Source organism: Manihot esculenta, chromosome 2 (assembly GCF_001659605.2).
Source record: "Manihot esculenta cultivar AM560-2 chromosome 2, M.esculenta_v8, whole genome shotgun sequence".
NCBI lineage: Eukaryota > Viridiplantae > Streptophyta > Magnoliopsida > Malpighiales > Euphorbiaceae > Manihot > Manihot esculenta.
In genome coordinates, this window is record NC_035162.2 from 11591660 (window position 1) to 11619241 (window position 27582).

The 27582-nt window shown below is 33.5% G+C and overlaps 3 protein-coding genes across 7 annotated transcripts; 1 reads left to right on the top strand and 2 right to left on the bottom strand.

The window, feature by feature from the left end:
• Positions 1–2033: 2033 nt before the first annotated feature.
• Positions 2034–3618, bottom strand: LOC110608816 (protein TRANSPARENT TESTA 1). The gene is made up of 2 exons (XM_021748108.2): positions 2755–3618; positions 2034–2652 (listed from the first exon to the last, which is right to left on the bottom strand). Exons 1-2 carry the CDS (start codon positions 3169–3171, stop codon positions 2227–2229), a joined length of 843 nt encoding a protein of 280 aa, XP_021603800.1. The 5' UTR covers positions 3172–3618; the 3' UTR covers positions 2034–2226.
• A 1274-nt stretch (positions 3619–4892) lies between these two features.
• LOC110608765 (RNA-binding protein 38) lies at positions 4893–9450 on the bottom strand. 2 transcript variants are annotated; one of them, XM_021748054.2, is made up of 6 exons: positions 8787–9450; positions 8566–8689; positions 8301–8433; positions 6753–6789; positions 6396–6657; positions 4893–5359 (listed from the first exon to the last, which is right to left on the bottom strand). In XM_021748054.2, exons 1-6 carry the CDS (start codon positions 8967–8969, stop codon positions 5283–5285), a joined length of 816 nt encoding a protein of 271 aa, XP_021603746.1. In that variant the 5' UTR covers positions 8970–9450; the 3' UTR covers positions 4893–5282. The 2 variants fall into 2 exon arrangements, with proteins under 2 accessions (XP_021603746.1, XP_021603745.1); XM_021748053.2 differs by having other exon boundaries at positions 4893–5365; positions 8787–9438.
• Positions 9451–20864: 11414 nt separating this feature from the next.
• On the top strand, positions 20865–27359 carry LOC110609812 (probable pectin methyltransferase QUA2). Of its 4 annotated transcripts, none has more exons than XR_006350034.1 (9): positions 20865–21230; positions 21956–22676; positions 22758–22887; positions 23363–23603; positions 23758–23971; positions 24248–24423; positions 24577–24880; positions 24996–25093; positions 25701–25834. XR_006350034.1 is itself a non-coding variant. In XM_021749632.2 (9 exons), the coding sequence occupies exons 2-9, from the start codon at positions 21964–21966 to the stop codon at positions 26948–26950; spliced, it is 2076 nt and encodes a 691-aa protein (XP_021605324.1). In that variant the 5' UTR covers positions 20866–21230; positions 21949–21963; the 3' UTR covers positions 26951–27359. The 4 variants fall into 4 exon arrangements, 3 of the variants coding, with proteins under 3 accessions (XP_021605324.1, XP_043810170.1, XP_021605325.1); XM_021749632.2 differs by lacking the exon at positions 24996–25093 and adding an exon at positions 26792–27359 and having other exon boundaries at positions 20866–21230; positions 21949–22676; positions 25701–25839; XM_043954235.1 differs by lacking the exon at positions 24996–25093 and adding an exon at positions 26792–27359 and having other exon boundaries at positions 20866–21230; positions 25701–25852.
• Positions 27360–27582: the final 223 nt, after the last annotated feature.

Genomic DNA, 27582 nt, shown 5'->3' on the forward strand with positions numbered 1-27582 from the left:
AGAAAAAATCGAAAAAATAAAAAAAATCAAACTAAACCCATTAGTGATAATAGTATATTATTGAAAATAATATAGAGAGATTAGATTATATTAAAAATAAAAATAATTATTAAAAATTCAAATTGATCAAATCGAATCGAATCTAATTGAATCATATCGGTTCGGTTTGATTCAGTTTTTGACCAAAATTGATTCGATTTGATATTTATAAATATCAAAATTTCAATTTTCAGTTTGATTCGATAATGCTCACCCCTAAATGGATACTGGGTGTTGTGTGTTCGAGTTTGATTCGATAATGCTCACCCCTAAATGGATATTGGGCATTGTGTGTTCGACCCGAGCAGTAACTAACGCGTTAAGTATCCTGGGAGAGTTAGAGTCGAAAAGAGGATTCCTCACTTCTTTTTCTCATTCAAAATCGTGCATGGGATTTTCATCTCGTAGGGCTTCTAAGTGACATCTTGTTATTGCATCGAAATATATAAATGTTGATTGTTAGGCTGCGCTCTCACTATCAACGGCAAGGCAAAACCTCTTTATGAAGTCTAACTCAAGGGCTAGCACTATCGATGTCAATCTAAGCTAATCGGATACTTAAGTCGAGTATTTTTATTAGAGGATGATACCAAGCCTTTATTATTATTATATTAATATTAAGTCGAGTGAGCTTTTCTAATACTAATCGTTTTCTAATACTAATCAAAGACGAAAAGTCAGAATTTGCATAGAGATTATAGGCGCTTATCTATCGTGGAGCTCGGTAATCTTTCTTAAAATCGCTATGTATTCTTGAACAGAAAGTGATATGCTTTCGAAGATCATTTCTGGTCTATCCATGTTAATTAAATCTATCCCGCGAAAGAAAGGATAGTTCATTCTTAGGGTGAGAAGCTATTCCTCACGAAATAAAAGGATCAAAACCTTCCACACCCCATGCTGGACTTATAAGTTGTACCTTTCTAGTTAATCCATAAGGTTCAGACACCCATATTCCAAGACCTAACTTTATACAGTTAGATACAAAATTATTTATTTTTGAAACAGGAAATAAAGTAGTAGATGTTTTAGCCTCCTATCGCCGTGAAAAAAAAAATCAGACCAATTGGGGGAGTTGGAGTAGGTAAAACAGTACTTATTATGAAATTAATCAATAATATTGTGAAAACTCACAGAGTGTATATGTATTTGGCCGGGAAAAGAAGAGCAATCGCAAATCTCATGAATTTTTTTCTTTCTAACTAAAGGTAACATATACTTTTTTTTTTATTTTCCGTCTTTCTATGCTAAAAAGATCAATCAATTTTTTAAATGGTTTATATTTGGTTTTGAAGATTTGGGTGTTGATTCAAGTTGCTTGAAAGTCTTGGAAGCCTCTACACAATCTTATATTTTGGTTGATCTAATAGTCAGAGGTTAGTTTTCCTTTTTTTTTTTTCTAAAGATTCTCTTTTTATAATTTAAGACTATAATAATCTTGCATTTATCCTTTGATGTGAGTTTGGTTTTGATTTAAGTGCATGTTTGGTTATAATCTCTTATTCTGATTTATTAAAAAAAATTTCTGAGCCTAGAAAAAATATAATGACTCCCTAGAAAAAAGAAGCAAGACTTTTTTCCAAACGTATATAATCCATTTAGTAAAATTTTAATTTAATTTAATTCTAATTTCCACAGACTGCATTCATATCTACTTATAAATCTATTTCTTTTAGTAATTTCTTGTAAGAATAACGAGAGAAATATAAATATGTAATTTCAAAAAGTGAATTACAAACTAAAAAAAGAAAAAAAAAAAAAAAAAAAAGAAAGCCTTTTATTTGGCTTACAGTCCTCTTCCTTTCTCAACTCTTTTGAGTGTGACATTTTCTTAACATTTAGAATTTTTTTTTTCCCTAAATATCATATTTTGTTATGTGTCATACAATCACGAATCCAAAGATTGACGTCTCTGGGTGAAATGACAAATTGATCAATTTGAAATATACATAAGATTGATATCTTTGCAGAAGAGATTAGAGAGGCGATCGATGGCGCAAAACAACATCAACATTTTCGTTTGAAGGGGAACATGTCAATTCATTTGTTTGTTCTTAAATTTCACAACACAGGATGCAGGATTAAACAGAGATAATACGTCATACATGAGATGATTTATCTGGATTATGCTGAAGGGAACATGTAATTAAATGTAAGCCTAGCATGAAGTTGACACAATCTTAATTCTTAAGCAAGAGCAGACCCATCATCAAATAGCTGAATCCCATCATATGATGATGATGGAGGAAAAGGGCCATGGCCTGAACCAAAAGCTTTAATGTGATCTTTGAGCGATCTTTTGTGCTTAAAGTCAGAACCGCAAATGCATAGCCAACGTTTACCACAGTTTTTCTCATGGGTTCTCCAGTCACCTTTCACAGCCAAGAATTTCCCACATTTCCTGCACATGAAAGGTTTCAGTCCATGCTTCCTCTTGTAATGCGTTTGCAATGTTCGAAAATCTTTTAGAGGCTTCGCTTTCGGGTGCTGTATATTGTTCTTGCACCCTTCTGCGCAGCAGTAGCATGGGATTCCTAACATAGCTCGTGGCTGAGTTCCCTTGAGCGATTCAGGTCCTCTACGATATTGTGATCCATGACCCCACATGTGCATCTGAAACTAACTAAAACTCATCACGAGAGAGCACTGCAAGAACTTTCTAATCAATGTATTATAAGAACAAAGAAACACTAAAAGCAGCAAAAGATTTTGAACCTGAAGATTGTTGTAGCGGTTGAAGGTCTTGAAGCAAACATGGCAAGAAAAATGAGTGAAGCCAATGAGTATCTGTTCAGGAGTCGGTATCCAATATTTGGTGACTACATTTGCATGTACTTTAACATTTGGATTGATGGAGCTATGAGAGTGATCAGGAAGGCCAATGTGTAAGGCCACAGTAACCTCCTCTTTGTCTCCATCAGTACTGCTTGCTTTAGGGTTTTCAATTAATGATGGATGTGGTGAGCTAAGAAAGGAGCTCAGCAATGGCGTATGCTGAATAGAACTATAACTTGCACTGGGAAAGAGCTCGAGTGGCTCAATATCGGTGTGTCTATTAGTATTAATATCAGTACTAGGAGTTGAAGAAAGTAATAAGGAATCAGCATCACATACAAGATGTGAAGACTCCATGCATGCTTTTTAAGAGCTATAAATTACAAAGATGAAGCCTGATTTATATGTCTATACACATATAAATAGATTACAGATACAGCAGAAAGGTGACGAGGAGAATAAGAGTAGAGGGGAAGGGTAGGGTGGCTGGAGAGTAATGTGCATGGTTGAATGAAAACAACCTTTGTGAAGGGCGTCATAAATCTATTCTGTAATCATGGTTATCAATTTTTGGGGTGGAAAATAAATACCTTAATTTCTATGGCCCAGGGAGCTGAATTTGGCAAGAATTGCTCTACAGAAAGTTTCAAATCTAAGGCAATGCATTACGGTATTAGGCTCTCTCTCCACAGCTCAAGCATTAGAGAAGGAAATCTAGAGAGGGATTGCATCACAGGACAGTCATTATTCATTTCTAACTGTTAACATGCTCGATGTGGACTTCTCATTTATAATCACACCATATTAAAAAGTTTTTATATTTTTTTCTTAAAAAATTTATACTTTCTCACTATATTTGAAATTTTTTATTATATTAATAGAGAAATTATAATAAAATTATAAATATAAATTACAATAAAAAAATAAATTTAATTTCGTCGAGGAGACATGCAGGTGTAATTTTATATAAAAAAATTTAATAATTAATTTTAAAAAGCGTATTAACCGATCACTTCATTAATTTTAATCATTAAATTTTATAAAATAATTAAAATTTCTTTAATACATAGAAACTAAGTATTATACTTTAATTAATTAATAAATTTTTTCATAATTCATGAATTAAATAATAACATCCTAAACAGTAAATTAACGAAAAGTTTTAATTCCGATTCTCATTAAAAAAAAATGAATTTTAGGTTTGTTAATATAATAATTATTAATGGGTAAACTGAAATTATCCCATACATTTATACAGCCTAGGTCCATTGGACCTCCCAAATGGAGAAAATCAAAATAAACTAGGCCTTCTGATTAGCAGCCCATTTGCTTCCGACCATTTCTTGCTGTAGCCTATCCAGCAATGGTTTCGAAAAAAGACTTTAAAAAAAAAACATTAATAACGTCGTGAAATATCAAAAATGCCCTGTGCGCTAATCTTTTAAAATTTTAAATTTTTGTATAGACTTATATAATATTAAAAGGGTATAGTTAAAATTATTATAATTTTGATTTAGATTTAGTAATTGAGAAGAAAAAATATTGAAAAAAAATTTTATATTTAATAAATATAAAAATTGAAATTGAAATATTTAAGATATCAACATCCTTTTAAATGAAAATAACTTTAAAATACAATTATTGTATATAAATTAATTTTAGCATAATTAATATTAGTATGTACAAAAAATGAAAATAATCATAAAAATATTGGCAACAATATTAATGTGAATAAGAATGCTTTTAAAAGCAATAAGAGAGACATGATAAAACAATAATTAAAAGTTCAAAAAAGTTCTTTCTGTATCTATATTTTTATACTAATAAATAAATAAATAAACTTATTCGCATTAAAATTTTTTTAAATAAAATTATGCAAATTAATAATTTAAAATAAAATATAAATGTCAATTTATGTATTTTACTATATTACATTATGAATTTTTTTTAATAATATCTTATAGTAATAAATTAAAACTCAGCTGATAAAATTCATAGATTTAAACTTACCCAGATAATCGAGATCCAGTTATTTATATCTAAACAAAGAAAGGGCAGTACAGAAATAAGAGACCTCATAGGTTTAACGAATTAAATTTATTATTGAGGGACTCTACTTCCCTGTAATACACATTTTGTAAAAAGATGTTAAGATTTTTATATTTTATAATTTAGAATAATTAACTCAAATCAACATCACAAAAGAATAATAGATGATTTTTCTTTTTTGAAGGAAAAAAAAGAAAGATCTGCATAAGGTGGTCGATTAGTCCGAAATCTTTCCTGCAGCAGCTGGGGAGAGAAGATTAATGAATTATCTCTGCGAAGACGACAGATATGGGAGTTTTGAGAATAAAGGAGAGAGATAAAGTGAGAGGAAGACCCACCAATCAAGTTATGGAGATTTTACAAAATAAGCTTTTCACCGAATCGTGTGTATATATGTTGATGATGAGTTCTTGGTTAAGCTAAGGATTTGAAGTTTCCGAAGTAACCACACCAGCTTCTGTTTCTGTTGCGGGATGCTGTGGAGTCTGCTGTGAATCTGAAGCTAAACAGGAAGTCAAGGAAATAACGAATCAAGAACTCAAACACTCAAAAGAAAGAGTTAACAGATAAAAGTTTGGAAGAAATGTGTAACAATGGTAATCTGCAAGTTGTCAACATTGAAATAATCTTTTTTTTTTTTTTTTTTATAATCAACTTCGATTGAAATTCGATCTCAAGACTTCTGATCATTCATAAAATTTATTGATAAATAATTATTTACTCTAAATACTATATAAAATTGATGGAATTTAACTCCATCCTAAAAAGCGAAGATTACCAAATACATGAAAGAACTAATGATTTATAGCAGGTCTCTGCATGACAATAAGAAAGGAAATTTTCTATTGGCAATTTAAGCAAATACAGTAACTGATCAACCACAGCCATGAATCGAGTTAATGTCAAAATTGCCTTAAACTATAAAAATCGTGAAAAATGCATAACGTGACAGCTTCAAGTATCCATTGTACCCATAGCATCACAAATTTATAGAATTTTTTTTTCAATAAAAGAATATAAAAGTAAAACAAATTATTAAATATGAAATTACGATATAAGCATACTTGAGCATTGAGTTAATAATACACAGAACATGCGCAGTGGGCCAGTGTATACAAGAGCAGTGAAGTTCATCTTCAGAATCAACCATAATCTTGACACCGAAACCACATGGACTCACTATTTGTTTATACTATATGCTTCTCTGTCACTACTTTAACATTGACCCATTATTTGGGTCATACCAATAACCAGACAGCTCACCCACATGGTTGAGCTTACCCACGTGGCCCCCTTCCTGGTTCTTGCCCTATACAACCTTTTACATCTAATCATATTCATCATTTATCAACACTTATGTTATACAAATACAAGATTGCTCCTTTAAAAAAAATCCTAACATGTTGTTCTTTCAATCATGCAACGAAAAGAACAAATTTTTTAACAGCTTATTATCCTAGGAGATCGACATTCACAAGCTAATACGTGTAAAAGAACGATCTAAAAAGATAAGATAAAGAAAGAGTGCATACCTGTAGAAGAGGTAAAGGGATGCCTTGTGGGTTGCATAGCAGGCGGAGGAGGATATGTGGAGAAGGATTGGTCGAAAGTGCTGGTGGGATAGTATAAAAATGAGGGTCCTAGCAAACGTTGAGGATGGGGGGCAGAACGTGCTCCCCTTATAGGTTGCAAAGAGTAGCCATGATAGTAGTATGGTGAGCCCATGGCTGACGATGATGTTCCGTACACTTGTTGATAGTATTGAGGCTGTTGAGCTTGTGCATTATAGATAGCCTGCAGCCAGATGCTGATTATTATTAGGGTTTACATACAATATTAATATATTATTAAACACCCAACTAAGAAAATGAGGTTGTTAATTAATTAACCTGTTGGTACCCGTAGTCAGGAGTGTAAGGTGGATACCTGCAAAAGTTGAATTAATCAATGGCATTGAGAGTATATAAGAGAAAATTAATTAAACACTTCTTCTCTTAAGACTGAAAAAAGTAATTAGTTACTGAAAAAATTGCTTCTTTGCAAAAAGGAAAGGAAAGGGTATAGGATGATGAAGTTATTGTGATGTAACCAATAGGGACCTACCATGATGCCAACTGTTACCAACGATATTGTTGCTATGGGTGCTAAAAATTAATCCCAATCCCAATTTCCCATGCATATTCTGGACCAATATCATACACGCAAAAAATTTGTCTGAAATTGCTTTACATGCATATTTATATCATAAGTCTACATAAAATCATTAAATCTTATTTAGTTATGCTTTTAGAATATATGTAAATCAAATTTAAATAAGAATTGTTTTGTTATATAAGTACGATTTAATTATGAGAGAAGGAATTAAAGAAACGTTCAGTAAACTTTTATGCTACTTATTCAATGACCAAATTAAATATTTATTTTATAATGAAAAAATGAGAGCTTAAATTTTACTCGTCTATTTTTTTTAAAAAAAACAAAATTTACCAAAACAGAAAGAAAAGAAGACAAATGAGTTTGTCCTATACATAGTAATTTCGAGGGTATCGTTAACTGTGAAAGTAAAGAGGGACTGTGACCGAACACTTCGAGAACAGATGATAGAAGGAAGCGACAAAGCTATCGTTTTGTGTTTCCTGTGGAACCAAGATAATGTACTGCCTTGGTTTTGACTAAAGAGAGACTACAATATAATATTGCATAAAAGAAAAATGCATTGTTCTGTGTCTACATTAAAATAATTAATGTTTTAACACACAGGACCACAAATTACATATGTGCATGGCACGAACCCTTCTTCTGATTCGCCTTGCTTAATTTTACTAGGACTTTCATTTGCATATAATGATGATTATATTAGGACAAGGAAATGTGATCAAGCTCCTAGTTTCATGCAAAAAATTATTCAATATTCCTGCAGAATGCAGATTCACTAGAAAATAATGCAGCAACTATCAATTTTCTACTGGTTAATCATGGCATATGCAATTATCTGCTTATCCGAAGACTATACAAGTATGTTCGACACAGTGCAGTACCCTCTTTTTTCTAAGTTTGTATGATTCATTATTTAATGTGCACGTAAGCCAACCCATACGTGAAGAACAGGTGGGTCACATCGTTGTATAGTAGCTGTCCTGAAGTATATGTAAGCTTATGGAGTTGATGAGAGAGTGTTGCATATTTGCACTCTCTTAATTACGAAGTCTTTATTATTGGTTATCAATTTATTTTTTGTGGTGGCACGTCGCTAAAGTCAATTATATGATTTGTTGTTTACAGGCTGATACCAACTGTCCCTATGGGAAAGAAAAAAAAACAAAATGCAACTTAGAAAAAAGCGTTATGCCTATGCCTGCCATATTTTATGGACCATTAATTTTCTGCAAGTGATGAGGAAAATCACAGCTTTAGTGAAACTGAAAGCAACAACTAACCCGAAATGTGGATAGATAACAGGAGGTGGCGGCGGAGGCGGGGGTGGTGGTGGTGGAAATGGAGGAGGCAATGGCGCTGCTGCTCCACTATATGATGGGCTTCCCTGGTAAGGAGTGCCACCTTGTGGTCTTCCTGAATTAACAGCAAAAATAGCAGCAAGTCACCAAGAGAAATAGCAACGTAGCTGATGTATGTTAACACATTATAAAATAATACAGTACTTGATTATATTATATAAAGATTGAAAGGAAACATGGATTGGACCTCTGGGAGGTGATGGTCTAGGCCGTCCAAGAGAAGCAATATTGCAATTGGCTCTTCTTCCATCAATCACAGGGTTTGGATCAGTACAAGCTCTTCTGGCCGATTCAGGATCACGAAAAGTAACCTGTATATATTTATGAACAAAAGAAAATATCTTCAAATTAAGAATAAGATAGAAAAATATCCGGAAACAAAATGTTTGAGTAGGGAAATGAGCCTACAAATCCATATCCTTTAGATTTTCCTGTGTTCTTATCAGTGATGATAACAGCTTCAAGAATCTCTCCAAACTGCTCAAAGTATCTACGCATTTCTTCAGTGGGGGTCTCCCAAGCTAAGCCACCAACGAACACTTTTGTGAACGTTGTGTCTCCAAACTGAGATCGATAATGTGGATAAGCCATGGCATGCAAATCATCAAAATGGAAAATGGGTATCCTTGTTCATGCATGAACTCCTGATATATCATTCACATATCAGTATATCTCTTCTTAATCCTGTCATTCTCCTCTTCCACCTCATTATATTGTCTGCGCTTCTGCTCTATATGCGTGCTTCTGTCCTCAATCATCAACCATTTTTTCAACACAAAAGAATCATTACAAGAGATTTGAGACAAAGAAAATGATAGATGGAGCTAGTCTATGATGCTGTTTATTACTTGATGAGCTTCTTGACAACAAATGGGTTTGGGTTGGTTAAATTAAAAATAAAAGGGCAAAAAAGTGGTGGCCTTTAGAGAGAGAGAGATCCGACAGCTGCAAACTCTAATTTGCTGTCTACAAAGGAAGATAATGAGGGGGTGGGTTTGCAATATCGAATGACAGCTGCGTGACTAAGCACTTGAATCTGTCCTCTCTGTCTCTGTATTAATATACTTCCACCCTCCAATCAATAATCCATCAACCCCATCTGTTTAATCAGTTGGTTTTTGTTTCTTCTCTGTATTCTCTTTCTGATCTTGCCTTAGGTTTCGACATCCTTATACTTAGTCTTAATTTTCACGAGTATTTAGTATTTAATAACTTGTTTGTTTATTTGCTAATTACTAGTCTAGTTGGATATTAGTTGTACCAACATTTTCACCCATCGTGGGGTCTCTGTGATTATCAGAAATTTTACATCAGATGCCATAGAATTTAAGAAATAAATTAAGTTTGCCAACCTCATATCATTCTTAATTCAATAATGCACATATAGCATCAGGCACTTAATTATTCCTCCATGATCACATGCTTCCATCTTCCTAATCCTATCCCTAACCTCCTATAAGTAGAGGGCAGTTAAGAAGCCAACTTCCAAAATTAAAAAATTAACCATTTGATTTATAAATATAATAATCATCATGGACGGCCTGTAATATTCATATATACCCTTCAAAATATTCCTAATCAATCATTAAATATTGAAATTAGTTCCAAGAAAACCTAATATTGATTGATTTTTCTGTTCAATAGCACACCATCATAATGTCGACAGTAGTTATCTTCGTGCACATACAAATATTTGAATACTACAAAACAAAATTTAATTAAAATAAATGGTTGCCTTCGATGAAAACAAAAGTTAAATTAATATTTAGTTTTTTAAAAAAAATGTAAAAATTATATATACATGCACACATGGGACATGGATAACAAATAATTTTAATAATCTATCAAATTTCTTAAATTTAACAGTGGAGAGTCCCATAGTCAAAACTCAAAACCGCCAAATGAAGCATAGCTGCTTATAACATCCACGAAAGTCGCAAGCTCAATGAGGTTATGAAGTTACCAATGGCAGTTGGTGAAAGGTATTTCGTTAAATTAAATTAATAATCTAAGATGCAGCCAAGCAATGCCGGCACGGCAGCTGACCTTAACTCCATATCAAAATTACTACTGTCTACTCAATCATTTTCAACCCACAAACATGTTTGTAGTATACTAACCCAATTTAAGATTTAAAATATAAAAATTATGGAAAAGTAATTTACTAACCCAATTTAATTAAGTTATATATTGAAAATGAATTTTCAAAAGGTAACACATTTGAATTAAACAAAATTTAGTCCAATCCATCATTCTCTCCTCAATCAAAATGAGTGAATTTAATATTGAAAAAATTAATAATAAAAACTTGTACTATAAGCAATGAATGATGGAAAGATTAATGGATCAGAACCAACGGTTATAGTTTAGGATTCAATTGGATGGTAGCCTTATTTTCAATTCAGTTTTAATTTTAATTAAATTTTTTTAAACTCAAAAATTGATTTATATCTTCCTTAAAAGAAAAGACGGTCAATGATTAAGAATGGAGTTGATGAGGCATGGGAACTGGGCAGTGGGAACATCGTAAGGTCAATGATTAAAAAAAAAAAAGGCAAAAATTGATATTTATTAATTGTAATGTCCAGAGAAAAGTGTAAATGGACTTGGTACTTATGAGGTTGAAGGATTCTCCCACGCTGCCCACATTCCCAATTGGACATACCTGTTTGTCATCTCCATGTCCTAAAAGTTTTATTAAAAAGCTGAAACTCTAGTAGCTTTCCCTGGAACTTGAGGCCACAGGCACACACATGCACCCAGAGAGAGAGAAAGACATTGTTTTTCTTTAAAAAAAAAAAAAAAAAAGAAAGGATGAAAGATTATCTTGGTGGTTGTTGCCAGCGTTAGGGACGAGGAGACAGCTATAAGGAGGTCTAGTTTTATGAGAAGTGTACAAGTCCGTGAACTGGCATGCAGGTCCTCTCCACGTGGGGTCCTATCACTCTTTGAGAGCCATGAGCTGGATTTCATCTTCTTCCTTTTCTTTTACGCTCTCTTGCGACATGACCCACCCCCACTTGCTATAGCTCCTCCTCCTCCTTCACACTTCAGAGCAACACTAGCCACCAATCAATTCTGTATTTAATTTGCTACCCCGCTTTCTGTTGCATTCAGGATTCACCAAATAAATTTAAAGCCATCTTTTTCTAATATATTTTTCCTTAAAGTCTCCTACTTAGTATAAAGAGAGAGAGATCCTTTTTCTTGGAAAGTAAAAGCAGTACTACTGTTGTTGAAATGATTCATTGCTTTGATGAAGTTCCATCTTAATTATCTAGTTCTTGAGATTGTTTAATTAGTTTAGGCATGTAATGTTAATCCAGCTAAATAAGAGGAAGCAAATGCAAAATCTGCTGGTCCCTCATTGCTACAAAATTAATCTACACGTTACTTGAGCACTATACCGGCAGCTTCCCCCATTCATATTATTGCTCATCGATGAAAAACCAGTGCAGATGTGTTGTGAGTACACAAGGCAGACTGTAGAGTGCATGCTTTCAGATGGGTAATGGCATCATTCATCATTGTATCTCATGGACAGTGTGTTGGCTTCAGGAGCTTATCAGCTATATTGAATCATGATTAGGACAGGCAATAAGAGCCCACATCCACATCCTCAGGTATTAACTCCTCCATATTAATTAGGCATTTGTTAAGAATTCAGAGGTAACCTTAACTAGCTCCCAACTCCTTGGGTGAATGATACTATCAGCTGTAGTTAGTTCAAACACGGATGAAGATTTAGTGGGTATTGCCTAATAGAATAAATCGAAGCGCCAAACCAAAGCAGATTTGTGGTTTACCCACTCGCTTTATCCTAACTTCAAAGCTCAATACTGTTCTCTGCTTGTCATTTCATTACCCATTAGTGATACTGCAAGTCTGGAAAGCAATACCTACCCATAATTTATGCACTTTTAATTTACTCTTCTTTTATAAAGAAAAAGAAAGAAAAAGGAAGAGAGGGGTACAGAGCAATTTTGAGATCAATTTTGTAAGATTTTGAATTTTAGTTTCTATTAAAGCTAAAAGAATAACACAAGTGACACTTTTGTATATATATGTATATATGTTTTGCATGCTTTTACTGTTATTTTAAAATAGAAAAAAAAAAAAGACTAATTTGAGTTAGTTCAATAGCTAAATGCTTATGTAATTCAGAGTTCTCACTCTTTTATTCTTGATTAAAAAAAATAAAAGAATAACTATTAAATGGTAAATTATATATTTATATAAGATAAAATTAGATATATCTAAGCTCAAATTAACATTGTCAATGACTTTACAAAGGTAAAGCAAAGCAAAGCATAGAGGCCGAACTAAACCTCATCCTAAAAAAAGGAAGGAAAAGAAACAAATCAAATATTGGGTTCGGCCCAGACTTGAGATAGCCCATCAAATGATTAGAAAGAGAATGCTCTGCAGTCCACACTCTGAATAACTAATAAAGTTGGTCGAACTATGCAGGGGCGACTCAACTCCTATAAGGATTCAGAATGAGTCCAATGGGCCTAATGAAGATTACGCCCCCTTCAGTCTGCATGTGAATTTCAATGGAGTCAGACCAGTTGGTTAGGAGACGTACATAAAACAAACCCAAATCAATGGAGATAAAGAAATCTTTCAAATTTTAAAAATTGTGTTAATAGACACTTAGAATTTTAAATATAAACTAAATAAGCTCTTACTTTATAATTCGTATCTTTTTTTTATATATATTTTATCTTTTTGTTTTGTAATTAACATCATTCGATAAATATTTTTAAAATTATATTGTTTATTTAGTTCTAAAAACGATCAAAATAATGTCTCATTATCCAAATTAATATTAGTGACTATGACAAAGTCAATATTATTCAACAAAAAGTAATTTATCGATTTGCTGGGAATATACCCTAGGATCAACTGTTATGGTAAAATCATTAGAATGCATCGGTTTCAAATTACAGTTTTCCGGGAAGTTGGAGCCTTTCTCACAGCAATCATGTTCTTAAGATCATCTGTGTTGTCGTTTGATGCTTATTTTGTATATATGGCCGAAGAAGAAGCTAGCTTTCTGTACAATTTGCGTCCTGTAATTTTAAGCAATGAATAAAGAAAACGTGTTTGTCATTTTCACAGCCCATTATTCTTATCCATTGATTTGTGTCGGTGCTTTGTCTCTTCGTTTTCATGGTTCGTTGAAGCTTCTCCAGAAAGGACCGTGTAATGCGCCAATTTTCTAGAAATATTTTCACATCTCAAGTGCCATAGATGCTTGCTTATTGTTTTTACTCTTTTCACCAGTAACTCCATCAATTTCTTTACCATATTATCTGCTTTTATACCCTTATTTTTTATCATTTCAAATAACTCTAAAAAAAGAAAAAATAAATAAAAAAAAGACTGCTTTTCTCATTGCTACTGATACTCGTTGGTGCTGCCTGACCTTTTCATTACCACCAATTTTTGGGACCATTTGGACATCATATAACTTATAACCACATATGTAATAGTCATCTGCTTAATTAGATGCCTTCCCTGAATCGTTTTCATGTCTTAATTATAATCAAGCGTATTAAAACAAAAAGGTTATTAATTTGAGCAACTTCCCCTGCTTAGCAAGTGCATATTTCAAGTACGTATTCTCTTAAAGCTTTCAATTGCTGATATTAGGACCTATAAGTTTTTGACCTACCATTTTCCCTCAGAGAGGTACTATCTATTATGCATTTATTCACTGAAAGATGTGAGTTTATTACAAACCCCACAAGCAAATATATACAACAGAAGACTTACAGAGTATAAAGCAAGAATTTTCTCTGATTTTGTTGTACAGGATTCCAGGAACAGACACAATTACTTGGTTCTCAGATAAGAACAACGCCAAAAAACCAACGCTGAAAATTGCAAGCTGTGGTTGCATCAACTGAAAGAGACGGGTGTAATGATGAGTCAGGTTCATTAATCAGGTAGGTTGAATGGAATTATCAGTCATATCCGCCAACTTTATTACCGTCTGAAATGGGATCTCAAAATTTAAAAGCTGAATATATATACAAGCGCTTCGTTATATAATTTTTAGGATTTGCAGAGGAGAGATGCAAGAAATGAGGGCACTCCTCCATCTTTAGTCACATGTTATCCATGCAGATTCAATTATTATTCACGATATAATGGCATGGGGCAGCCTTCCTTCTACGATGGATCAATCACTGCCCACCATCCTTATAAACTTCGTGCACATTGAACTTGGCTATAAGTTTAGATGTTCGAGACTTAAAGTCCAGTGGGACCAGTAAGAAGATAACTTTGGCAACTTAAGATATCTTAAAAAACTATGATAAAGCATATTTGTTTAAGGGTAACAGTAAATCGGTGTTATTTTTAACAAAATTAACAATTTATTTTAACGGTTTTAAATTTAAATACTTGATATTCTGAAATTCAGAAAATAGAGTTTTTAGTAAGTGTGTAAATTTGATTAGAGAAGATCACATTTTCCTTTTATCTTGACGTCTAACCGCCTCTCTACTTCAATGCCACCGTCTCTGTTACTCAAACCCGTACGTACGGACGCGTCAAAGCACCCCTCTATATTATGCGACCATTTAATTCTCCCGGCGCGCATGCTGTTAAGGCTGCAAAATAATTTGGCTAGCTGTTCTCCCTCAAGTCATGTCGCCGAGCTGAGTTATTCTCCCTCACATCATATCATCGGGTTAGATTATTTTCTCTTGGACCAACGCTCATGGTTGATCCGGCCCGTCCCACGTATTTAGACTAGAGCTTGCGGTATTAGATCAGTATGCGTGAGAATAGCCTGATGGGTTTTGAGTTTGTATTCTTCTTTAGGATCCGGTCTCATCCTAGATGTAGGTAGTACGGCGATTATCAGTACTTAATTGTGAGACTAGATTGCATATGAGATGATTAATTTGAAGGGACAACGCAACGGGTTGATGATGAGTGGTCATATGCATGATCCATTATTGTTACTATGTAGAAATGAAAGGGGATGGGCTAATAAATCATGCAAAGGAGAGGGGCAAGTGCCCACATTTAAGCACCCCACATGGAGTGTGGGATCCTGAAAGCTCTTGCTGAGGGGCGATTGTGGGCCTTAACCTGATGAGTTATGGCTGCAAAAATTGCACCATTATTGCTGAAAGGCAATGGCACCTTAGTTTCTCTTTGGAACATGGGTCGTCTAGTGCTCTTCTTCCGCTTGTTGATCCTTTGTGGCCATAAATAATAAAGCTGATCAATTCCCCATCAGCCTTTTGGTGTGGATTCCTTTGCAATCCAATCATGAGAATTGAGAAGCATGTAATTTGATTTTTATGAACATTGATGGAGCATGGATTAGGGACCAAGGGCCACTTAAAATGGTAAAGAATTCATTAATATGCCTCACTGGCATACTAAGTTTGAGTTATTTTTTTAATAATGATGTTGTTTTGAATTGGATTAACATTAAATATGGCACTATATGTCAATTTTTTAAAATAAATAAATAAATAAATAAATAATGATGTATGTTTCTGCAAGGTGGTTGAGCATAGTGCCAAATGGGAAATATGAAAAGAAACAATCACATGATTTGGTGAATTGGTGAGGTAGGGAAATTCTGCCGTTGAAGCCAACCGACCAGCCAGCGGGCAGCGGCCTTGTGATGTTTCCACACAGGAATCCCTAAGCCACTGGCGTCTTTCTCATGTCTCTTCTTAAATTTTTGTCCTTCGTGAGTGAGCTCTTCCTAATGCCCACGAGTTGTAAATATTATCTTCGTCTCATAATTACTTTAAAAAATTATCTCAAATTATTAAATTTTATTTTCTATATATACCCTTATTAATATTTAAATTATTTTTAATATTAATATATAAAAAAAATTATAATCATCTAAATTATATTTTAAATAAATCATTATAAACTTTATTAAAATTAAAACTATTAATTTAAGTAAATAAATTTTAAACGATAAATAGACGGAGATAATATTAATATTACATGATGAAGTGTTCCAACGAGAGCTACGACCACTCTGGTTATGGATGTAGCTGATTGTTTGACCGATAAAACTATACTACGTATACGAACTCTTAGTGTGTAAAGTTTGGTAGATTTGCGTTAAATCCAAGGCTTCGTAGGTCAAAATTAATATTGGTAAATTTGCAACTTCTTAAGTGGATTCTCATTCTCACACCGCAGAACACCGACCTCTTTGGACCTTCAACTGGCTTGATTTTATTTTATTATTACCACTAATTAATGTGCTTACAGCGAAGTCAAACAAAGAAGCAAAGATCCAGCATGGATTTTGCAATTTTCAATATGAATTCGTTTGATTATCATGTGAGCGTGTGAATACGTGCACTTGAATTGAGATTCGATCATAAATGTCGATCTGCTGATCAAATCCTTCATATATATATATATATATGGATAGCAAAGTGAAGGAAAAAGAATATGAAGAAATAAAAAGAGAATTATAGGAGCAGGCGAGCCCCACAGTGGCAGCTTTTATAAGTTTACCTCAGACATGCAAAATGAATTACAAAATGCACACACTGTCCTATGCTTATGCAGTGGTGGAAATTTTTTTTTTATTATTATTTTTTTAGTACGGAGGTAAACTATTCGTGTATGCATTTATAATTATCTGATATATATGTGTGGGTCCTTTTGAAATAAGCTTTATATGTGCTGAATATGATATGATATCATCCTGATGTCATTTCTCCTCCATTATATAAAAAATATTCTTTTAAAAGTTTTTTTATAAAAAATATATATTCATTACGGAAAAAAAAAATTATAAGATGCAAGACCCACTTAAAACTTCAGAAACAATATTAAAGTCTAAGAATAACATAAAAAGACTAAGTGAAGTTCATACTCAGACCTTAAATCTAGCCTTAATTTCAAGAATAAAAAGGTACAAAGCAAAACTCATATCTTAGAAACGTAGGACTGATTTCTAGTATGACACGACAAGATTTAGTAACCAAACAAAATAGCAGCGCTTATGCTTTGGAGCTCTGACCATCTGATGACCAAAAATAATGATTCTAACAAAACTAAGCTAGCAGAAACCAGCTTAAACACCCTTATTAAAGCTCAAAAGGAAATACAAAAGCAACAAAATAGCAACCATAAGCATCCTCTTCTCAACCAATAAACCACAAATAATCAAATTAAGTCTTTAATGGAAAGAGGTTGCTATAAAAAATAAGAATTGGATCGAGACACTTTCAATTTAAAATAAAAGCAGATTTTAACACTTTTAATAGAATCACTGAGAATGTGATAAATACCGTAAAAAATATCTATTGAGAAGATATATAAACTATTGTCTTATCAATTTATTGTATACACTAAAGTATTATTAAAAAACTTTCAATAATTTATAAAAATAAAAAATCAATAGACCAAAAAAAAAAGTAATTTAATATAAAACTCCGTGGATAGGTCCAACTACTAAAAAATCAACAAAAACTATATATATTTGAGAAAGAAAATCCCTAAACAGGTAGGGAAATTCTACGGTCCAAATGAGAGGCAGGAAATATCGATGATAATCAGAAAGAAATAAACTTTTTTTTTTCAAAAGAAAAAACTTTCTCTTATAAAAGAAAAAAAGTCTATTTTTTTAAAATTTAAATAATATATATTACACGAATCATATTATTTTTTATTATAAAAAAATATAAATATTTATTTTAATAAAATGAAAGAAAGGAAAAAGAAAAAAAAAACCATTCTATGAGTTCTTAGAAGAAAATATAGATATTAATAAATCAGTGACTCATCAACTTGTACATTACTGTGATGATGACTTACATAGAAGCGTTGGAAGCTTGTTCCCAGTGGTTTGCAGACAAGATATTGACAAGCACAAGTGAAAATGTAGGGTTGCAATCACTCAAGAAGAATCAAGCTGAAGCTTGTAACATAACAACTTTGTATTGGTGGTGGGTTCCAGAGACTACTCTCATTGAATCAAGCCCACACACCTTGCTAAGGAAGAAATGTAACCAAGACTTTTTAATGGCAACCTATCAATTCACTCGTTGCCTTGTAAAAATTTTATCTTGATGGATTCCCAATTGTTTGATTGTGAGTTTAATTTGTTGCACTTTGCCCTTATCCTTTCACTGTTCTAAACATCACTTCATCCCAATGCGACAACACATTATGACTTTGTTTTCATATATCGTGCATGGGGTCATGAGAATAGACAGAAAGAGGAACACAAGGTCTGAATGGGCATTTCTACATTGTTTTCTTGGAAATAATACCTAAATTCATCCGCCCAATCAATACACTATACGATAGCTAAATTATGATATGTCTCGAATTTGAATTTCAATTAATAAAATCCTGTGGGTAAGAAAGTTCTATATATCCATTTTTTTTTTCAATTACATATCCTACGGCGTCGTACTATCACCATGGTATGCACCGAAAATAAAACAAAATTTTAAAACTAATTAGCCATGTCAGTCCAAAAATAATCGTCACCAAAAAATTGTGTCCAGCTCAGCATCTAGCAAACGCAAACCTCAGACGCAGAATTCAATCCATCTCGTGAAGCTCTTCATTTCCCAATTCCGCGTTTACACCACCACCGGCGTAAGGAGCAATAATCCACACGCGCACCCACAGCTACAGACGACGCGCCACGTAGCCGGTCCACCACCGACAGTGAAACGCGGCATGGTGGACCTACTCGACCAAAAAGGAGAAAAAAGAAAAGACTTGGGTGGCATGTGAGAGTCTTGAGAATTAAATTAAAAAAATGATTATGGCGTGATATTAATGAGATCTTTAATTTCATAATCATCTAACTAATTCTTTAATGAATATGTTTGGCGCTTTCGATCTATACATGAAATAGTAATTACTTACGTCCTCCTAATTTATTATTATTATTAATGATGTTTAACTAACTTTACTTAATTTTAAATAAGTGAGAATCCAATGCCGTAGATATTTTAAATTTATAGATAATTATCTGTATATTTACAATTTTTTATTGAAATCTTTTTTATGATCATATTTTGTTAGGTTTACATTTTACATATGAAATATTCGAATTTGAGACTTCCCCTCTTAATTTCCTCATCTCTCTCTTCTTCCATTCCTAATCATCTTCTTCCAATATTTTATTATTGTTCACTGCTGAGTTCACTGAATCCTCCTATAAACAATAAAATTTTTACGTACTTCAGGAGATCCACCTTCCCCAGTGGCTTGCGTCTCTTTCATGAGCTTTTAATTGCTCCACCATCGGCCGCATCCTTGCCAATTCATCTTGCTCTCTTTCTACTATCAAGAATAATATACTGAAAAATTATGCATAATGTAAAAGAGAGAATAAAAAAAAGACTTTATATGGTCCCATATATTCATGCATGAAAGACAGAATCGAAGATGAGAAACATATATAAGAAAGTGAGAGAACTTAGATAAATTATATTTTTATAATATGCTACATTAATTCGATTATTAAAATAATAAATTATAAAAAAATTACCAATTTTTATTTAACTAATAAATTAGTGGATATTGAGATTAGAGTTGATATGAATCAATTCAATTTCATCAAAATAAAATATATATTTAAATTGTGAAATTTTTAATATAATTTATTTTATAAATAATATTCTTGAGTGTTGGAATTTATATGTTGGATAGATTATATATATTTTTTTTTAAAAATTAATATAAATATAAAATTTGAAAAGAAGTGTCAAAACTAAGGGAAATAATGAAATAACCAGCGTGCTAGTGAAGTTGAAACTGGCATAAAAGCTTGGTAGTGAAATTTAATAGCACGGGTTTGAAAATCTGTCTTGGACTGAGACCTTTTTAGACCAGCAAGCACGTTAACTCAAACAACACAATCATTACAACAAGAGCGAGAGAGAAACTTTCAGAAATTAAATTCCGTTTCAGATTGCTTCATCTTGGGGCTATTTCTTTTACCATTTTAGTTTCAGGTTCAGCAAATCAATCCATGTCTCACGTTATCATGTCATCTATATAGAATTAATGGAATGAGTGACAGCCACTGCGGTGGTAAACAATAGTAAGCAGCAAAGAGAGACGAAATTTCAATGAAAAGAATAGGTGGTAGAGGTCAGTGCGTCAATTCCGGCGCAGGTCAAATGCGATCACACGCCCATCCATATCTCAATTTTTTTTACTATTTTTTAATGTTTGTGTACTGTCCCTCAGATCTGCACATTTCCATAGTAAATTCCATTTGTTACTATTTTTATTTCCTTATAAAAAATTATTTAATATACATATATATTAAATATGAATATATTAATGAATTAATTATCTTAATAAAAATAGCATATGATATGAAAGACCAGCAATAAATATTTATTATTTTGAGAAAAAAATCTCCATATTCATGAAATAAAATTTAATTAGATTTTAATTTATAATAATTACAAAAGTATAAATGAGAGGGAGAGGGGAGATGAGAACTGGGTAGAAGCGCGTTGGGAGGTAGAGTTGGAGTATAACCCAATATTTAACAGATTTGCTTTGCATTTTGCAATTTCATATCCCAAAGAAAATACTTATATAAAAACAATAGTTTTCTAGTTTCACGAGAGCTCTGTCCTGATTGGATCCATACAAAATCTCTCTCCTAACTCTATCATATCACCCAAACGAGGTTTAAAGACTTGAATGAGGGAGAGGGATACATGTAATTCAGATTTCCAGTTAAAACAGAAGCTGAAGACTCGAGCTTTAAAGTATTCGTCAATTCTCGCTGATTTTCGGGGATCTTCTTTAGCTCTTTCTACCCCCAGTCTAGTAGCATTTCTCTTTTGCCCATTTAAGGTAGTTGTTTTTTTTTGCTAATTTTGACTACTTTGCTCATCTTTTATCTTTTGTTGGTTTGGTTCAGATTGCGAATGATTTTGTTTCTCTCTTTCTGTTGCCTATTTGATTGATATGTATCAGTTTCATTCATTTCTTATAGATTTTAGTTTTGGGCTGTATGTGTGTGAGGTGCTGCAATGAAGTGAAATTTTACTGGAAATTTAGTTTGGCTGCTTCTTCGAGGTTAAGGACCTCATTGAAAGTGATTCTAATGTTTTATTGGGGGAAAAAGTATCTCTTTACTTGCTCTTTAGTTTCTTTGATTCTCAATTGCCTCGTTTTCCTTTCTTCTGGGTATTACAAATAAAGTTAAATCTTTCAAAATTTTCTGCTTTTTTTTTTCCAGTCACCGACTTTGGTGTTGCTGGACTATGATCTAGCATCATTCCTTGAGAAATGATCTTCAGTAATGATACCATTTTCTTCTTTCTCTTGTTTCAGCCAGTTTTAGAGTAAACTATTGGCAGTTTTGGTTCAAACCGGAGTTTTTAACTTTGTCTGCTATTTAGGAATTTTATAGATTAAAGAACATTTCCCAGCTCTCGCTTTTTTTTTTATCTCATTTTAGTGAAAATCTTATATGGGTTTCTCCATTTCTATTTTTTGGACTTTGCTTCACTGAAGAAGCTACTGGGTTTATCAGGTGATATTATAAATTTTACTTTGATTGTCGGAGTTTTCAGGTTAGAAAATGTCAAGGCCTCTGCATCGAGGCATATCCGGCATGCGGATCTCCGGGAACAACCACGATTTATGGGATTCCCAAATGAAAGATAAAACAGAAAAGGAAGATTTGGATAGGAACCGCTCTTCGGATCACAGTTATTTATCCCTCCAGTTTCCTCTCAAAGTACTTCTCGCTGATAATAATTCTCCTTCTAAATATGGAAGCAGAGAAAATGGCTTTGCTTCTGATCCATTCAGCATTGGGACTCCACGGAGCAGGCACAAATTAACATTGTTACTTTTGAAGTTGAGCTTAGTTGTGATTTTAGTTCTTGCTCTTACGGGATCTTTATGGTGGACTATCTCAATATCAGCCTCGTCAAGAGGTCAAATACTCCATAACTATAGGCGACTTCAGGAGCAACTTGTTTCGGACTTATGGGATATTGGCGAGCTGTCTCTTGGTTCTTCAAGGTTTAAGGAAGTGGAATTCTGTTCTCAGGAGTCTGAAAATTATGTTCCTTGCTTCAATGTATCAGAGAATCTTGCTTTGGGTTTTTCTAATGGTGATGAGAATGACCGTCATTGTGGGCAAGGGTCAAGGCAAAGCTGTCTACTGCTTCCCCCAGTAAATTATAGGATTCCTCTGCGGTGGCCTACTGGAAGGGATGTCATCTGGGTTTCAAATGTTAAAATTACTGCACAGGAGGTACTCTCCTCCGGTAGTCTGACCAAGAGGTGAGCAGAAAAATTTTCAACCATGCAACTCTTATTTTATTCCCAACTGTTCCTTTGGTTATTCTTTAATTTATTTGTCAGGATGATGATGTTAGATGAGGAGCAGATTTCCTTTCGTTCATCCTCTATGTTTGATGGTGTTGAAGATTACTCGCATCAAATTGCTGAAATGATTGGACTGAGAAATGAATCTAACTTAATACAAGCTGGGGTAAGTGAATATCTACTATCTTTTTCTTTCAGCCTCATGCTTATGGAAATCAACTCATTGCCCATCTTATCTGGCTTCTTAATTTGGTGACCTGGGAGCAGTGCTATAATCTGGTCCTGACCTCCAGTGATCCTGTCAAATAATAGAAAAAGTGGAAAACTCTCTACTAAACAGTTAGAGGTGCTAATTTTCAATTTTCACATTTGTGTGGGAAATGTAAATCTGGCAACAAGCAATACAGATTTATTCAGAAAGTATTTGTGTTGGTTAATCTAGGATAGTTGATGATGTTACAAGGACTTTGTTATTATCTGGATGCAAAAAAGAAGCGTGCTATACATGGTGATGGTTGCTTTATACTGACGCTTTCTTGCGATGTCTACATGCACTTCCAATGTTGTATTTTTGGTATCAGTTATCCTTTATGTGAAGTAAGTTTAAATAATAGCTCCTATTGATTTCCTAATTTTTGCAGGTAAGAACCATTTTGGACATAGGATGCGGTTATGGTAGCTTTGGAGCACATCTATTTCCGAAACAACTTTTAACTATGTGCATTGCAAACTATGAAGCTTCAGGCAGTCAAGTTCAACTTACTCTTGAAAGAGGTCTTCCTGCAATGATTAATTCCTTCTCTTCAAAACAGTTGCCATATCCTTCTCTCTCCTTTGATATGTTGCATTGTGCACGGTGTGGCATTGATTGGGACCAAAAAGGTACTAGTTATGAGTCAGTTCAAATGTCACAAACTGAATTACGCTTTGTTGATCTTGAATTTAAAATGATTATTTGGTACCTTGTACCATTTATCAATTTTTTAAAATAATTGGTCATAAAAATTTATCAAGTTTTTGCTTGATGTGTTAACAGATGGTAGTTTCTTGATTGAAGTTGATAGAGTTTTAAGGCCTGGTGGATATTTTGTCTGGACTTCACCTCTTATAAATGCTCGGAATAAAGAGAATCTGAAAAGATGGAACTTTGTTCGAGATTTTGCTGAAAATATCTGTTGGGAGATGTTGTCTCAACAAGATGAAACTGTTGTATGGAAAAAAACTACTAAAAGGAATTGCTATAGTTCCAGGTAAGGCAACTTGGAAAATATTTTATTTAATATTTGCATAGCTTGTGTTTGGATTTTCATGCATGCCCAAGTTAAAAAATATGTAGTTTGAGTTTGTAAAATTTCCATTACTTTAGATGGATTATATCCCAATAATAATTCCTCTTTATGATATTAGATATATATTGGAAATGGGAGTATAATATAAAGAGTCAGCATAAGATATATATTGCATGGGATATTGTTTGAGAACTAAATACAGTTCTAATGCACAGCATAAACTTTTTGTGTTCCTAGGAAGCCTGGTTCAGGCCCTTCTATATGCAGTAGAGGCCACGACATTGAAACTCCTTATTATCGACCACTCCAAGCATGCATTGCAGGAACACAGAGCCGCCGATGGATTCCTATAGAAGAGAGGAGAACGTGGCCTTCTAGGTCTCAACTGAGCAAGAGTGAGCTTGCAATATATGGTAATTGTTACTCTCCTGTACATGGTTTTTGAACAGCATCTTAGTAGATATATAGTGACAGAGGATTAAAATCTTTATTCTTTATCCTTTGCCAAATTTTTCTTCTTCTATTTTTACCTCATATTTTATCTTAGTTTCTTCTATATTTCTCAGGGCTGCATTTAGAAGAATTAGCAGAGGATTCTGCAAACTGGAAAACAGCAGTCCATAACTATTGGTCACTTCTGTCACCATTAATATTCTCTGACCATCCAAAGAGACCTGGTGATGAGGACCCTTCTCCACCTTATAACATGCTCAGAAATGTGCTGGACATGAATGCTCATTTTGGTGGTTTTAATTCTGCACTGTTGGAAGCTGGAAAGTCTGTGTGGGTTATGAATGTGGTGCCAACAACTGGACCTAACTACCTACCCTTGATTCTTGACAGGGGCTTTGTTGGTGTATTGCATGACTGGTAATTCTATCATCTAGGCCATCTTCTCCATGACATTTTTTTTTGTTGAAATTGTTCTAACTGAGATTGGAAATCTAAATTATTAGAAGCAATTGACAATTTTATTGGTCCTTAGAGTGTATGCAATGATGACTGAAATTCTAAGCGTGCTTGATCAGAAACAGAAAACTGATAAATGAAAGAAGCTTTCTGGAAAGAAAATAGGCTATTCATGTAAGCGAATTTCCCACTGTTTGTTTAGATGCTTTCCTTGTTCTGTACCTCTTTCTTATACTCAGACCTCTTTTTCAAAGTGGATAATCCTGAACAGATCACATAAACAACATAGCATAAAATCCGAAGGCCTTTATTTTCTAGTCCTGATTATGAACTGCAACAGTCAAATCAGTCACTGTGGAAGAATGGAAGTGTTGAATTCTATTCCAAACAATGGGGTTTGCATACAAAATCAAATGTTCTGAGTGCAGCTTATTAAAAGAACTATTGTGCTTTTTGTTTCCATAGTCAGCTAGAACAAATATGATTATGTAATTAGAGAAATTCAGAGGGCAAATTGTTAGAAGTAATGCTCTCACTGATGAACATCTTTTAGAAAAATTTCATTGTTTCTGAATTTTGGTTTGCCTTGAGTTTGTTACATAGAAAGACCTGGTGTAATTTCTGTTCCATTAATTATAATATGTCAGTCCCTTGATTAGCATCTGGAGATGGAAGTTACATTAATGTGGTGCCTTTAAAATCTGTGTACTGTTATAGAAAAGGTTACATTTTTTTTTAAATGTTCTGCACTTGTTGATTAGAAAAATATTTTCCATTTCAGGTGTGAACCATTCCCAACATACCCTAGAACTTATGATTTAGTGCATGCAGCAGGACTTCTATCACTTGACTCTGGTAAGCAGCGTAGGTGCACCATGCTGGACATATTCATGGAGGTTGATCGAGTAGTTCGCCCAGAGGTATCCAGTTTAAGTAATCCACTTTCTGAAAATTTTGAATATTTCATAAATTAAATTGTTATGGCTAAGAATGGGATGATATTTTCAACCTGACATGAACCAATTATTCAGTATACATGCTTATTTTCCTAGACCTCAAAATCTGTCGTATATGCTCTGTGGAGTTGAATTTTTAATTTAAACTTCTCACCTTTGATGCTAGATTCATATACTTGAGTGCAAGTTTAGATTTAGATGGTTGTCATTGACACTTGCAAGTAAATGTTTCTTTCTGAATGCCTTGTAATTAAATTGACCTTCTAAACAACCTCATTGTGTTTGAAAGTTGGATTTATACTCTTAAGCTTTTGCATTTCCTTTGGTGCTAAGTACTAACTGGTTAATATTCTCTCCACCCGGACCATATGAACCACTTTAGTGCTGTTCTAATATGCAATACAGTTGCATTCTGTTGCATAATTGAGGTACATAAGCTTCAGCCTGTTGGCAAGAGTTTTGAAGTTAGCTTGTTTATTACAACTCATTGGTCAAAGAGGAACAAATTATGTCTTATATTTCACAGGTTATATGCATAGTCGAACCCCTGATGCATTGATACTAAACCAAAGATTCCTGCGATGTAAAGAAGAGCATTCTTGCTGCTTATGCTAAACAATAACGAATATAGCTATCTTGCAGTTGACTGAGATTGAGTCTGTTGGAATTCTTCAGTTTTCCATAGAGTTTGTGCTTGAAAATATGTTGCATACCTTGGCAGCTTCAGTTTCTTTTACTGGTAATATGCAATTAAGTAGAAAAACAACCAACTGCATAAAATTTATTTCGAATTGGCATAAATATTTCAGAAGTAGCTTAATTCACGTGTATGCTGTAGAACAGGGTAGATCTATTATGATTTGGTTGTAAACATCTCTTTACTGTTGTATGTTAACAGTGTATGTGTTTGATGCAGGGTTGGGTGATAATACATGACACGGTTCCGCTCATTGAATTAGCAAGAACACTAGCTACGAGGCTGAAGTGGGATGCAAGAGTCGTAGAAATAGAAAGCAACAATGATGAGAGGCTCCTTATCTGCCAGAAACCTTTCTTTAAAAGACAAACAAGCTGATTTTGAGTTTTTCAAAAGGAGACCGAGAAGTTAAATCATTCTATTGGTATTCATTTTGCAATGTTATTGATGATCATAAGGCTCCATCACAGAATGGAGGATTCAAAAATTTTTGAACAGACAGAAAGAGGAAAGCAAAACACAGAGGAGAGGAACCAAACAACCTTTCAGTGGATCCCCCACAAATCCTGTGAAGCCGTAAGGTTTACATAGGGCCATGTAATTACTAATTACTCAGTTGAGGTGCCAAGCAAAACGAAAAGTATAGATCAGATTTAATTTAATTATCAATTTTCTGTGCAATGTCAAATTTCAACTATACAACCACATGATTTAAGATTGTGAAGATGATTACAGAATAAGCTAGTGGTATTTTATGTAGTATATAAATGCTTGGCAGTTTGTTTTATGTGAAGGATTGTTGATTTATTTATGCCTTTCACTTTGTCTCTCTAACAGTGATCAAGTTTGGAATGTTGAAGGTAATTTGGATAGGATTTTGAATGACAATGATCAGGAGGAGCCAAGGTTTGAGGACTTGTGCCCTAGCAAGAATGAATCAGTGATTGATTTTAGCACCCATGCCCAAACTAGTGAAATTTCATGTCTGATTATAGCACTACACTTATAGC